A 14,762-nucleotide genomic window follows, 5' to 3' on the forward strand; every position below is an offset into this window, starting at 1 on the left:
ACTAAGATCTCGAGGATAATTGTTAGTAATGGACGGGAACAATCGCTTGATATGGTTAATTAAAAAAGGAGGATTATCATCAGCAAAGGGTTTATGGGGTTCGGAAGAAGGAGTTTGATACCACTTACCAGTACCGAAGCATCTGCTTCGAAGGCATACCCAGTTGTGTGATCTTAATACAACTAAGACAGAAACATGCATTGGACTGTCGTTTCAGGAGGCCATGAAGACAGAAGAATCACCACGATAGGAATGGAAAAAAAGGGATCGACGGATTAAAAATTGGCCGTTCGTCTAGTGTGTTGGCGAAGCGCCATGTGATGGCACGTTTTCTGAATGTACATTAATGACGATTTATGATATTGGGAGGAAAGAATCTGGGTAATTTCGAAATATTTGGAGTGTTGGTCAGTTAAATTTATCGAATTTTGGAATTTATTTCAGCTTAAATATCACCCTAACTCAGGCATGAAAAATTCCTCATGGGAAGTTACATGTATTTGCACAATCTTGAGATTCACAATAATGACGTTTAAGTTCCCCATGTCTCAGAGGTCGGCTGTGAACAAAATGAACAAATTTTATTGAGGATCTATGTGTACAAACAAGCCCCGCATCATACACGCTCATGCCCCAAACCCCTCTAAATTCCTATCTATGATGCCATTCTGCTCATATCGTTTCTTATACGTTGGTAATCGAGGAGACCTAAACATGTCAGTAAATAATTCAAAGGAAAACAATGAAATGAGAAATCGTTAGGCATACCTTCAATCGAACCAACAGCACTAATTGCAATATCTTGATCCCACAACTTTCTTTGCGCAAAGCTCATAACATCCTTCTCGCTAATGGCTCCAATAACACGCTCAATCTCCTCTGGTCCCATACGACGGCCAGTGGTGATGATTTGTCTTCCAATGTCTTCAGCAACAGCAGTGGTGCCGTCTAAGGAAAGAAGGATAGATGCCTTGAGTTGAGCCTTGGCACGCTCAACTTCGGCCTCGGTAACGTTATATGATAGACGAGACCATTCACGGAGAGTGAAATGAACTAAATCGTCAATACGGGTGGTCTTGTCAGTGACAAGGTAGATACCCCAAAGTCCGGTATCGCTATAACTTGTGGAGAAACTCATAAAGCTGTTGGCCAAGTCGTTCTTGTGGACGAAACCACTGAGCTTGCTACCCATGTGAGGAGCATTGCCCATAGCTTTATCCCAGTTACCGACGATAGCTTGGGTAACCAAAGCAGTAAAGTAATCATCATCTTTCCAGCTGACACCCTCAACAGCGATGGCAATGTTGGCAGTTGGGATGGTGTCGTCACGAACTCTGACCTCAGAACCAATGAATTCTGGCTTTTGCTTTTGAGCGTTGGCGATGGCGAGGGCAGCGCTGGAATGTGGTCGAGATGCAAGACCAGCAAAGTGCTTCTCAGCGAGTTCAACGAGTTGCTGGTGGGGAACACCTCCGGCACCAACAAGAACCATACGATCAGCAGTGTAGTTTGTCTTAATATAGTTGGTCAAGTCCTCTCTTTGAATGGATTGGATGTTTTGAGCGGGTCCCAAAATGGTACGTCCTAAAGGTTGTCCTTGGAAAGCAGTTGCGTGTAAATGATCGAAAACGACTTCCTCCAATTGCTTATCAACCTCCTCGGATTCTCTCAAAATAACATCACGCTCTCTGTTGATCGCCGAAGGTTCGAGTTTGGAATTTTGAAGAATATCGGAGAGAATATTGACAGTTGCTGGTACGTCAGAGTTGAAAGCCTTGGCGTAGTAAACTGTGTTTTCACGCTTCCATAAAATTAGTAAAGTGCCCGCGCTATTCAAATGAATGTAAACATACGGAAGTGTAGGCATTCAAGTGGCCACCCATGTTCTCAATTTCCAACTCCAATTGATGCTGCGTTCGGTTGCTGGTTCCCTATTCTCATTGTAAGCCCAATTGAACTTTCCACCCGAGACTGAAGTATACCTTGAAGGCAAGATGTTCCAAGAAATGAGCAGTGCCATTGGTCTTGTCGGTTTCTGCCCGAGAACCGGCATCGATCCATACACCAACTGTCGAGGTTTGTGCCCATGGCGAGTGTTCTGTAGCGATCTTTTCTCTTATCAGCACTTTGCCCCTCCATCGTTCATATGCAAAACTTACCGTTAGACCGTTTGAAAGAGTTGTGGTCTCTGTCTTAACGCCATTTTTTGTGACTGGAGTCGCGAATCCTCTTCTCAGTCCAGATACGACATTTGGAGCAGCGCGGGTGCGCAGTCCTTTTGTAAGGTTTAATGCTAACCGCCGAGACGCCATAGGGATATGATGTGAGGGTTGTGGTGGAAATAAAACAAATTGAAGATAACCCGATGAGTTCAAATTACTAGAATTTAGTAAACCTGAAGAGCTTAGTCGTTGATCATATTTCAACCAATCAAATTTGTTCCGGCTTTGATGACCTCACACGTGACTTGTTGCCGAGCTACCTAGTTATTCCGAACATCGTCGACCGAGCATTGAAGGACCTGAGTGATATGTCGTCGACTCTTTTACACTCAATAATTGTAATAGAAATTCACAATGGCTTCATTCATCAAACCATCAATCATTAGGCAGACTTGCCTCGCTGCGTCGAAGCGCAATTTCTCTACAAAGATCCCCTCCAATTTCCCCGCAATCAACAAGCCCGCTGGTCGCAGTACTTTTGTTCGAGATGCATTGCCAGGTTCAATGCGTGTAGCGGCATTCCATGCAAGTGGCAGACAATCAATTCTACCCCCATTACCCCGTGAGCTTTCCGCTATTGATGTGCCTTAATTCTCTTGCTAACTACTCCACAGAATCTATTGATGGAACTTGTATGTTGATCCGCCCTCGAGCCAATCCACCATAAACTAATAGACTATATAGCAAACGACGCAGCACCCGTACCTAAGCCATCCCCATCCCACGGCTCTTACCACTGGACTTTCGAGCGTTTGATCGCCGTTGGTCTCGTTCCTCTCACAGTCGCCCCCTTCGTTTCCGGATCATTGAATCCAGCTACCGATGCTCTTCTTTGCGCGGCTATTCTTATCCACTCACATATTGGTTTCGAGTCGTGTATTATCGATTATTTCCCAGCAAAGAGAGTGCCAAAAACTAAAGCGTTATTTTGGTGGGGCTTGAGGGGAGCAACTGTTTTGGTTGGAGTTGGATTGTACGAGTTCGAAACAAATGATGTCGGAGTTACTGAGGGTATCAAGAGAATTTGGCGCGCATAAGAGGGCCGGGAGGAGTTTGTATTATTCAAGAATAAGCAGCGTACGCGCAGTACAATATCAAGGCTGTCCAACACATGTCGCTTTAGGTTCTGTCAAGTGAGATCGCCATTTGCCTAGAATTTTGAGTGTTTGTACAGCAAAATACGGGCTCTCATGGTCTTTTTTCAATCTTGAAAAGTAACATCAAAGCAAAGTATATTGGCAGAGAATGATGACAGCTTCTTAAACCTCTACCTTGCCGAATTGCTTTACTAGAAACACTAGACTCATATCGAGTACCTCATTACGCTTTGCTTTTGTTGATATACCTCTGCATACATCTCGCCATTAAGACAGCATATCTCCAGTATAGGATATTCCGTTTGGCTACAATCTCGGAAGCTCGACCCAGAAAATGCAGAACAGGAGGCAATATCTCATTCAATCGCCAGTATGTTATGCAAAGTTGGTTTGTTTGTCTCGACACCCTTTTATGAGAGGAGAACAAGAAATCGCTAGGAAAATCGTCAGAAAACCAAGTCAATTTCTTTTTGCATTATGGAGGTGGAGCTCTCGCTTTGAATCTATTTTCTGGATCCGTCAAAATCAATCATGAATATATAACAAGCGTTTCTTAAAAATCACAATGCCCAATCTCACCGTGAGACGCGACTCAAAGCAAGCAAAGAAGAGTGGAGAATAGAGTACGAGCAGCATGGTTCAATCGAGGGAAGCAAAATTAAAAAAATTGAAATCACGTAATGTAAACGACCCCGTGTCCAATTCAAATCAGACGAACTGAGTTCTTCAATCAACAAGGTCTTCGGATGTTAAGCAGCGGTCCCATTCGAGGGGATGTGAAGACCCAGTGCGTTACCCCTAAGCCATCTGGACTTTGTTTCTTGGAGAAGTGATGTGGGTTGTTTATATTTATGTTGTTAAGCGAGGAGCCTCACTTTTATATGTCCTGTCATTTTGTACCTCTGCTAGTTACAAGTTGTATTAGGTCTAAGTTCGCACTGCCTCATAAAATACTGAGCCACAGTAAGAACTCAACTTCATTGTATTTTATCGACCAATTTTTCAATTTTTCTTCATCACTACCATATTTTCGAAAACGCCCCTACTAGCAAGACAGCATTATGCCACAAGATAGAGTATGCAGACTGTTCATTTGGTTTCCAACTTGAGAGAATAAGAAACTAATGTGACTCTAGCTATCCCCTTTGACCTGTCTAACCCCCACTCTATTCCAACGTCTGTCTCCATTTCCCGCAGAATCCTTCACCACCAATAAACATATCGATTACAATTGGTATGGGGGTTTCGATCATTACAAAATAATTTCTGAGGCGACTTCTTTCCTCTCTACCTACACCTCTCTCTCAGCTTCATGCATATCCTCTACCTTTTCCGATTTCCTGGACATCGCCCGGAAATATTGCAATGAGTATGAAAGAATTCCAACAGAGGCCTGTTGGTTTACAATCCGTCTCAGCAAACCGAGTGATGTATTTGTGATGCCTAGATGGCATCAAGATGGGAGAATGTTCGACTGCACCTGTCTTCATTCTCGTTCTGGACACGAGCATGAGGGATCCAGCAGCGACCCTAAGGAGGAAAAGGCAATTCACAGTAAATACGCCACCACACTCCTTGGCCCTTGCACTCGACTGCTCCCAGAAACTTCTTTTGTTAGGAGTAGCATGGTCGAAGTCATGGGTTTGAGTCATGAAGAAGAAAGGATTCAATTGGCAAAGCAGTTTGAGAATAAAGAATGTGTTAGTTTAGTGGCGGGAGATATAATTCGGTTTACTTGGGGAGATGAAGATTCGCCTGTTCATTCGGAGCCGGATATCAGTTGCAGTGATAGAGTGTTTGTTAGTTTGATGTTTGGCAGTAAAGAGGAGCTTAGACAAATGTGCAAGTGGCGGGATGTGGAATTCAGAGAGTAAAAGATTGATTTCAGATGAAAGAGTCCACGACCCTTTTTATTTAAACTCGCTTCACTTTATCAAAACTGCTCCTTGTCTTCGAGACGTACAAAAGGCGATAAAACAGACAAAGCAGGTAGAGCTGGCGGATATGTCGGGCATCCGTATTCGTTGGAAAATTCTATAAAGCTCTTTTCTTGTGGAGAAGAAGAAAACAAAGATGAGACATGTAACCAATAAATAAGGTGCGCATCATTGTCAAATGAAGTGATTTGATTTTTTGTCTGTAATTGACATGTCCATTAAACTATGGAATCAGAGCCGACGTAATCCTCGCCGCTACTCTTGGCAATCACCACGAACTGAACTCCATACTCCTATCCAAAACTCAATACACGATCAATGTCAGGCGAACCTTCCAGAAACACGCTTTTGTTTCTTATTCGATTGTCCGAGCATTGCAGGCTTAGAATTAGAAGGAAAGGGTTCGAGAGTCTGTTCATTTTCCTGAGCTTGTCTGTTGGAGTTACGGCCTGCTTCCATCTCGGACTTTGAGATCAAGGTAGAAGTGATTTGTTGTGCGGGGCTTGCGAGTTTGCGTTTTCGGGAATTGGCGACATTAGTGCTCAGTTGAGTTTCTCGACGTGGGGATTGAATGATGGGAATGCCATTTTCATCTAATTCTTCTTCGTCTTCGGCACCGTGTACAACTTCCAATGCCGGTCCCATCGAAATGTTGGTCATTGTCATTTCATCTCCACTCTGAGAACCTGGAGTCTGTAGGCCGGTTTCATCATCTTGATTATCCGTATTCACAACCTCAGTACGCGTGTGCCAAAGTTGCATGTTAACGTTCATTTTAACTTCTAGACCCTTTGGAAGTTTTGGGAGCGAGAAGTCAAATCCAGAGAGGATAGCTTTGGTCGTGCGCTGGAGGAGAGATTCCTATTATTTTTTTGTCAGGAGCGTTTGTTTGTGCAGGCATAAGTAGTTCGAGATATTCGCAGATACAGAAGATGAAGAATCAGATCAGAGGCAAAGAAAGAAAATTTCAATGCAGACTAAAAGACTTACCAATTCAGGCCCTTCATTTGTCTCATTCAATTTCTGTTCAATACCAGCTAATTCCCTAGCTTGATCCCTCCGACGTGCAAGGCGTGATTGATTTTCGACGAAAGCAATGACTCCCTCTTTAAGAGTCGGCTTGTCTATACCGGTAGCTGTGAGTCGCTCCAAAAGCTCTTTGACGGTCAGCTTGTTGAGGTCCATGCTGCTTGGTTGATATTCTATGACACGAGTTGAGAAGGGAGAGGTGAAGGTAGATGGTATATTTGTTTCTTTCTTGGTTGAATGAATGCATGAATTCTGGGAATGAATATATGCTATGCAGTATATGAAAATCCAGATGGGAATTTGTTTGTAATTATATAGATGGGTGAGTGAAAAAGCCGTAGAATTAGCGTTCTTGTGAGTTTTCTACTATGCTGTAGAGGTGAATTCGCCGCATTAAAGAGAGCCAATGTGATGAGATAAAATGCCAAAAAACAATCGAGTGGAGTTGTTTTCTGGTGATTTAAAACTTTAGAGATGACTTATGATACTAGGAGAGGTGTAATGACTTATCTTTGCTTGGGAATACTAGCTAGCAGCTGGTGTGGTAATAGCTCGTTCCATATACATAGTACTCAAGAACCATGGGCTTTTTGAATAGTAGAAAGGAATATTCAACCTTGAAAGGGTTGCAGTCAAGTACATATCTGCAGTACTGATCTATGGGTTTAAGAAAGACACATCACATTTAGAGGAGATCACTAAAATAGGTTGCACATTTGTATCTTTCTACAATAATTATGAAAGATATTTTATTACAGAATCTAACATTATAAATCACGGAAACCAAGGTCTTTGTTTTCTTCTGAAGAGTAAAATCACGCCTCTATACACTCAGCACAATATTTTGGGTTGATTTGACTTGCCACAATCCGCGACACCCTCACATACAGCATCATAAACACTTACATTTATTTCCAATAAGACACCAGAATTCTGCTGCATAATCGCAATAAATTTATTCAGTTGCTGTCTCACAATTTTTGAATTGCCATGTATGATTTATCTTCCTTTCATCGGATACAAAAACCTACTCAGATAGATTCTATCTCAATTCAAACCTAAGCGAGAAAAGACCTAATTCAACAAGACCAAATCCATCTATCTACCATCTCAAACCACAAACATGTGTGAATAAGCTGGTTTCATTCATCAAACAGAACCATAGAACCAAAAAATCAATAATTGACAGTAGTACCTACACTCAACTCACCCAAACTCTATTGATCAAAGAAAGTTCGTTGACGACCCCCCTTTTCTCTCAATACCATGTAAGCCAGTAGTCCAAAGAACAACAACCCCAATTCTCAATATACCAACCCAAAATCATAGATTGCAAAATCATTTTCAAGTACACAATGTCATCTCAACATTGTTGATCCACAACAAAATTCATCACCCGGCCGATGTCTAGAGTGACTAGTCTTTCCAAAACCAGGCTCTCTCCAACTTTTTCAAATCAACTTCTTAACAACACCACACTACAACATCCCAACCCACAAACAAACAATTAAAGAAAAGTAAGTCTTCTTTCTTCTAACCATTCAATTACTTGATATTCTTGCAAGTGATTGTGGATGAAACTTTTTCTTATCACAAGTAAAGGTTTCACACTCCTTCATACTCGTTCATTGCATTCTTTCAATCCATGCTCTACACTGTAAATCACTAACGAAAAACAAATCACAGTTCACGTAATCACAAACTTTCGAAGCCCACTCAAAATGGCAGACCCCTCCCCCTCAAAAGTCTTAGACCAAATGGAAATCGACACCACTTCCGCCACCGTCGACGCCACCTCCTCCACAAATTCCGCTCCCACCAACGAAGCCGCCGCAGTCTCACAATCAAGAATCGCTCTTGACGAAATGTTCGCTGAATACAAAGCCAAGAGAGATAAAGACTACCACTACAACGTCATTCCCATTCCCGATCTCCTTCGCCATCTCAGCGAGCGTGGCATCCAACCATCCTTCAGAGATGCAATGGTTGTTATGCTTCTTCTCGATGATGAGAATCGTTCTTTGGCACACCAAAACTTTCATTTCACGCATGGTACTGCTAATTGTTTTGTTGCCGAGAATTCCAATCTTGTGTACGAGGAAGATTTTGGAGAACGTGAAGTTGGAGATGCTTCACCAGGTCGCCAAGTTCAGGTCGGTGATGATCAATCTGGAGGTGAGCAGGTTGATAAGCCGGATATGATGGACGTCGAACAATCAGAGCTTTCCGTAAGTCACATCCTATACTTGAATCAAATGTGGCGAATAGCACGGACGACTTACTGAGGCTTAAACACACAGTCTGATCATTCTACTCAACATCAAGCCTCCGAGGAGCTTTAGACCCTCCATTACAAGAACCAGTCCCATTAGCTCGAGAGAAATCTATACATCCCGAACTTTCATTTTGGATTGAGCCTATTTTCGTGGGGCCAGCGGTTCGAGCAATTCAGGATCTTCGTTTATGGATATGGTCACTTCTCACATGCTACGGATATGGTATTGATAGTTACTTTCGGGATTGACGGGAGGAATAACTTTTTTCATAGGATACACATTGGCGCAGTTGAGGCTATTTATTTTCTAATACAAGGAGCTCGTGCACCCCCAAATTTACCCCAAATGCGGGGGATCTACATGTATCTACCCTTAGCGGCACTATTAGTCTAGCAGTTCTACTAGCCATAAATAGAGTTTAAATCCACAACATTGACCCAGTTTCTCGACTGTGGCAAAGCATATATCAAATCATGACATAAGAATGATAAGATAGTCCTCGAGAACCTCAAACCTACCAAGCAAAGATCAAAAGGAAGTGAAATGACACGAAACTCTTCTTCCAAAAATGAATGACAATCATAACCATGATTCTGAAGCTCTAATAGTTGCTCGCTATCATAAGACGAATTCACATACAAATTCAAATTCAACACCAATATGGACCGGAATCTTCGATCCTTCTTTCCGGGTGCTGATACTCCCTCGATATCTGGGTGTGCAGACGGGGATTATACCTCTTCCCTCTTCTCGACGCATAACGAGTTCAGAGTACGAACAAGAACAGCAGAAACTGCGAGAACAGCAACAAGAAGAACCATCCAAAGAATCCGAATCCAAAAATCCTCCCTCGAGCTCGAGTCCTACGCCAAGCACCCATAGTTTCTGCTCCTGCTCTTGTTCCTGTTCTTGTTCCTCCGAATCCTCGCATTCCGCACTTCGTACGAGTAGTTCTTCATCCGATTCCTCATATACTTCAATTTCTTCAACTACAAATTCTACACATATCCATACCCACCCCAAAAATCCCAGCATAAACATCTCCGAAGAACAATCTCTCCATACCCCCAGCTTTCCCCAAAAAGCCTCGCGAGTCCGGATCACTTCTCTGAAATACAAGATACGCCGACCCGGACTTCGATACTCAAGCCCTCGTTGGATATACTCTCAGATTCGAATACAGATTCGGATTGCGATGAGGATGACTATGAAGGTTTCGTTGATGAAGACGATGATTTTCAACCTGTAATAAAGGATAATGAAGAGGAAGATTCGGCAATGTGTGATCTCATGGAGGGATTTCGCAAGATGAGTATATGAACTTTGAAGAAGAAGGGATCAGAAAGTTTTGGGAGGGAGGAAGTTGTGGAATGAATGACGGGGTATATTGAGTGCTCTGTGAGATATACTCAGAGAGTATACCCAATCTCATGATTCGACGATCTTTGTCTCTCATTGGTACTAGTCCGCTAGATTGGGGCATGTCCAGATATTCTCTATACTACTATGGAATGCGCTATAATAGCCACGACAAGCAAAAAGTCCTCGAAAGATTCAACAACCTCAACCTTCCATCACACTTCCCAATCCGCATACCTTGCACTCCCACCCAAATTCTCTCCCACCAAACCCTTCTCTCTCCCACACATTCCAGCCAGCACCACAGAGAAGACAAATCCACCCACCCTCCCTCAATACGGATTTCCAATCCCCGAATCCTCGCTCCTCGATATCCAACATCCCTTTCACAAGTACACACAGATTCATGGCTCATCCCAGATACGAAGCCGAACAAGTAAACAAACAAGACGCGAGACGAATCGCAACGTCCCGGCCGGAAACCTGCTTATCAACGAACTGCGCGGCGCAGAAGTAGATAGCAAACAGCTTCTGTGTAATCTTACAATCTCGAGGAGAGAGTACTCCAGGACTTGAAGAGAGGAAAACGAAGATGGGAAAGAAAGAAAAAAAAAAAAGAGAGATCCTCCCATCTATTCCATCCTAGAAAATGACGAGGAACTTACTTCTCTTATATATATATATATATATATATAATACAACCTCTGTGTGTGAATGGTTCTAGGGGGTATTAGTATACTGTATATTCACACTATATGCTTATATTATAATACTATCCATACCCAATACCCCCCACGAATCCTGTATTCATCGCAGAAGCCCCCGAAAATACAAATACAAACACCATCTCTCTCCCAACTTCCAAATCCCCACACAGCAGAAAGAAGGAGTCCACAACCCAACGACCAAACGACCCAACAACTCAAACCCAAAGCTAAACTCAAACCCAAAGCTAAACTCAAACCTCAGTATCCTTTTAGGAACATACACAACGACAAACGAATCAAGCAAGGCAGGCAGGCAGGGAACGAGACAGGGAACGAGATATCTCATCTATCTATCACACATCACACACCACATACACAAAAAATCATCCGCCTAGAAAATACTCAAATATTATATATTCTCTAAACAATCTCTAAACAATCTCGAATCCCCCAGCATTTCTCTTCTTGAACGTCCAACGTCCAACCTCCAACCTCCAGATTCCAAACACAACCTCCAAATCTATTTCCACCCATCTAGCGAGCGACCCAGCGGCTCCTTTTCTGATTCTCATTCATCTTTATTTCATTCCTGTTCCTATTCATCGTTCCTCTGATTAGATACCATGCCATGCCATGCCATACCATACCATACCATACCATACCATACCATACTATACCATACCATACCAGATTATCAAATTAAATTAAATCTATTGATTCAATATCAAAACTCAATACCAATCAAAATCAATCAATCAAATCAAAACATTAAAATAATACGAAAAAATTCGCTCTATACTTTCTAACCAAAAAAAAAGTTAAATACTCCACGCTATGCCCTTCTCCGTACATACCCTTGTGTATCCATACCGATCCCATACCATGCCACCCAAGAAAGAGTACCCACATCCTCCCAAAGAGAAGAAGGAGAAAAAAATGTTCCAACCCAATCCATGCTCACTCATCTAAACTCCTACAATATGCTAATATACACTTGCTGTCAAAGGTATTTCGTCGAAAATTCTCATCGCTACGCTGTACTTCAACACCCAAGCTCCTTTCATTCATTTCCCATATCTCGTTTGGGTTCGTCTGCATTACATCCCCGCGTCCCTCTCTGCTTAAATTAAGTATACAGGAATGTTGAAATTCCATGTTCCCATATTGTCGCCGTGATGAAGTCCTAGACCTTCTAATCGTCGGAATTTTCTTCCTTTAAAGCAAGATTTTTTAGTCCTGTAATGACTTCGGCATCGGTATCAATTTTCTCAGGTTGAGGGGTGAGTTGATCATCTAGTCTGACACCGCCCCCTTCTAGCGCTGAGTCCTCTTCGTAATCGTCATCTTCAATTGCGTTGTCGTAGTATTCCTGATCTTGACCTTCTCCCTCTAACAGCATACTTCTTCCCAAACCATCATCACCCTCTATTGACTCCATCAAAAGACTTTCATCTAAACCCTCCTCGTAGTAATTGTCTTCGTCTAAAGATTCACGAGAGATATAACTATCACCCAAATGTTCGTTGTCTTCTTCCTCCTCGTCGTCATCCTCCTCCTCCTCTCTTTCTTCAAGATCCTTGTCATCACTCTCAGACCCACTGAAGTCGTCGAGTTCAAGGACAGGTTCTCGCCAATATGTGAAATCAGTGTATTCCTCACCTCCGCTGGTGATAAGGGTGTTTACCGGTGGAAAGTAATGATCCACAACCTCTCGCATATTTACATAGCTGTACCGTAATTTGTTGAGACTGAGCAAATCCAACGAAACTTCTGCATAACTGTTGATCGTGAAAATGCGATTGCTTGGAATACTGACAGAGCGGTATGATAATGCATCAGTGAGCCTGTTACCAAACCCTGCATAGAACGGTGTGCGATTAGGGCCGAACAGGTTCTTGATATCTCTTAGGCAAGCCATTTTAAAGACTTCTGGCTTTCTAATATAGACTTCTCGTCTCAAAGCTGCAAGCGTTCTATCAGGACTCAAGATGGTTGGTCCTTTCGGTAAGCGATAATTCTCCTGTACCACACCATTGAGGTAGGCTCTGGTTGTATCGGCTTGACCTACCGATCGAGAGGTCAAGTACATGATGTTGTAACCATTGTTAATGATCTCCGTGTAGAGTTTGGCAACTCCGATATGAGTCCAATCTCTTCCGATGTAATTCAAGACATGACCTAAAGCATCTGATTTTGTGATGGTACCATCAATATCGGAAATTACAATAGGGACATCATATCTCCAGAGATACATATTTGCTTGACAAGTTGCTCGGTTGACAGTAAAGCTCACGGGATTTGGGCCGGACTTGAGGCCGAGAGCTTTTAATTGATCGCTAGTCAATCGCAAAGTTTTGGCGTAGTTTCGATTTGGATCACCGGCGGTTCCAGTGGGTGTCTTGGGTGGTGTTTGCATTCCCAATGACTCCGAACCGGCACGTCGGTGCGTTGGAACGATCGGTGGGTGAAGGATATCACTATCTGTTTCGCTACTGTATCCTAGATCCGAAGAGGTATCGGTCGTCAATCCAGAAGCATTAATGCCTGCCATTGCCGCCCTCTGACTTGCAGCTTCTTTTGCCTCTTCACTACTGTATATCCAAAGGTTTCCGTTTTCATCCGCGCCAATCAGAGCACCAATATCATAATTGCCTTCCAATTCTTCTGACAAAACCTTTCGCGCAATAACCTCTGCCCGAAGCGCATCATCGTCACTACTTTTGTAACCCGTCATATCCAACATCAAGTCACCGGTTTCCGTGACCTGACTTGGGATGTTTGAGGCTTGAAGACGATTCGACAATGCCATTGCCCTTTCTATTGCTTCGCGTGTTGGCAGAGGCGGAGGGCTGTGCGATCTTTCAGTGAAAACATCCGATTGTCCATCGACAGCTGCAACAGTGGGTGTCATGGATCGTGTTTGCCTATCTCGTTCCGTCAAATCGCTAATGTTCGTGCGAGCCGAGGATGACAAGAATTCGTCTGTATGGCTACGTTGAACTCCAGCATAATCTCCAGGAAGGGTTCTATCAATTGCCTGCTCTGACGATATCGATGGTGGTGTCAAAGCACCTATTCTAGTCAGTGAAGAACATTTGAAAATGATCTTGGCAGCTTACTGAGATTACTTTGCCTCCTAGGATATGGACCTCCCGCAGATTTTGTAAAACTGTCTGATCTTAAACTTTTGTGGCCCATATCTAATGCTAGGAAGTCAGGTTCCGACAGACTTGCTGGGTGCGCACCCGATGCTGGTAACGGTGGACTGGAAACTGGCGAAACGAGAGGTGAGGTCTGCATAGCTTCTGGAATATTATCACTGGTCTCGAAAACGAAGAATGCCTCTCCCCCTTCTCCCAACTTCATGGCGTAATCTTGTTTGACATCGTTGACTCTAAATTCGACCTTCTTCTCGTATGGTCGAAGGAGAGAGAACTTCCCGAAGCGAACGTGAAATGGTGAACATGCCAATGATCCATCTTCTTGTTCCACGACTATAACATCGATCGCTCCGCTGAGGGTTGCTGGGTTTATCGAATTCCAGGTTTTCGAAACCGAACCGCTGATACTTCGCACGTATTGCATTGTCGATTTATTGTTATACAGAAAGGGATGTTTGTTGGGATGTGGTGTAGGACGGAGGCGAATGTCGCCAACGAAGATTTTGTAGATGCGCCCCGATTAGGGAAGTGTTGAGAAGTTAATAGCGGAACTTGTAAGAATTATATGTCGATTAGGTCATGCGTATATTCCTTTAAACTTTGCGACTGATCAAGTGGGGTTAATCCTAGATGAATGTTTGTTGAATGGACGATGGTATATTATGTAAAAAGGTGCGTATAGTGAGAAGGTTGAGTGAAACGTTTGGCTTGGAAGTAGGTTGGTATTGTTCTATTGTATGATACCTAGGCAAAGCTTCTACATAGGGTGAGACTTTGGGGGGATCAAAAAGGGAGTTTAGATAACGAGTGAATGTGATGGAAAAACGACAGAGGGGAGAATATGGAAGCAATAAAGAATCTTGTATGGTAAAGTTGTACTTCAGCCGGGATGGGACGCAAGTGAGGGAAGGGAAGGAAAGGGAAAAGTGTTGATGTTGATGCGGATGTTGAGGATATCATATGAAGGGTTGGGA

At 43.0% G+C, this 14,762-nt stretch overlaps 6 protein-coding genes across 6 annotated transcripts; 3 read left to right on the forward strand and 3 right to left on the reverse strand.

Annotated features, from left to right (window-relative positions):
* Positions 1-655: 655 nt before the first annotated feature.
* On the reverse strand, positions 656-2,312 carry Bfra_008759 (putative mitochondrial processing peptidase beta subunit protein; the record flags this gene model as incomplete). Its single annotated transcript, XM_037339116.1, has 5 exons — positions 656-708; positions 769-1,801; positions 1,854-1,931; positions 1,983-2,108; positions 2,160-2,312. 5 exons carry the CDS (start codon positions 2,310-2,312, stop codon positions 656-658), a joined length of 1,443 nt encoding a protein of 480 aa, XP_037190682.1.
* Positions 2,313-2,576: 264 nt separating this feature from the next.
* On the forward strand, positions 2,577-3,463 carry Bfra_008760 (putative succinate dehydrogenase subunit protein; the record flags this gene model as incomplete). The annotated part of the gene is made up of 3 exons (XM_037339117.1): positions 2,577-2,784; positions 2,837-2,854; positions 2,907-3,463. The coding sequence occupies 3 exons, from the start codon at positions 2,577-2,579 to the stop codon at positions 3,257-3,259; spliced, it is 579 nt and encodes a 192-aa protein (XP_037190683.1). The 3' UTR covers positions 3,260-3,463.
* A 917-nt stretch (positions 3,464-4,380) lies between these two features.
* Bfra_008761 (uncharacterized protein) lies at positions 4,381-5,193 on the forward strand (the record flags this gene model as incomplete). Its single annotated transcript, XM_037339118.1, has 2 exons — positions 4,381-4,395; positions 4,456-5,193. The coding sequence occupies 2 exons, from the start codon at positions 4,381-4,383 to the stop codon at positions 5,191-5,193; spliced, it is 753 nt and encodes a 250-aa protein (XP_037190684.1).
* Positions 5,194-5,577: 384 nt separating this feature from the next.
* On the reverse strand, positions 5,578-6,441 carry Bfra_008762 (uncharacterized protein; the record flags this gene model as incomplete). Its single annotated transcript, XM_037339119.1, has 2 exons — positions 5,578-6,117; positions 6,247-6,441. The coding sequence occupies 2 exons, from the start codon at positions 6,439-6,441 to the stop codon at positions 5,578-5,580; spliced, it is 735 nt and encodes a 244-aa protein (XP_037190685.1).
* A 1,199-nt stretch (positions 6,442-7,640) lies between these two features.
* Bfra_008763 (uncharacterized protein) lies at positions 7,641-8,627 on the forward strand (the record flags this gene model as incomplete). Its single annotated transcript, XM_037339120.1, has 4 exons — positions 7,641-7,656; positions 7,721-7,802; positions 7,997-8,513; positions 8,586-8,627. 4 exons carry the CDS (start codon positions 7,641-7,643, stop codon positions 8,625-8,627), a joined length of 657 nt encoding a protein of 218 aa, XP_037190686.1.
* Positions 8,628-11,819: 3,192 nt separating this feature from the next.
* On the reverse strand, positions 11,820-14,212 carry Bfra_008764 (putative nuclear elongation and deformation protein; the record flags this gene model as incomplete). Its single annotated transcript, XM_037339121.1, has 2 exons — positions 11,820-13,699; positions 13,747-14,212. The coding sequence occupies 2 exons, from the start codon at positions 14,210-14,212 to the stop codon at positions 11,820-11,822; spliced, it is 2,346 nt and encodes a 781-aa protein (XP_037190687.1).
* Positions 14,213-14,762: the final 550 nt, after the last annotated feature.

This window comes from Botrytis fragariae (genome assembly GCF_013461495.1).
Source record: "Botrytis fragariae strain BVB16 chromosome Unknown tig00000101, whole genome shotgun sequence".
Classification (NCBI taxonomy): Eukaryota; Fungi; Ascomycota; class Leotiomycetes; order Helotiales; family Sclerotiniaceae; genus Botrytis; species Botrytis fragariae.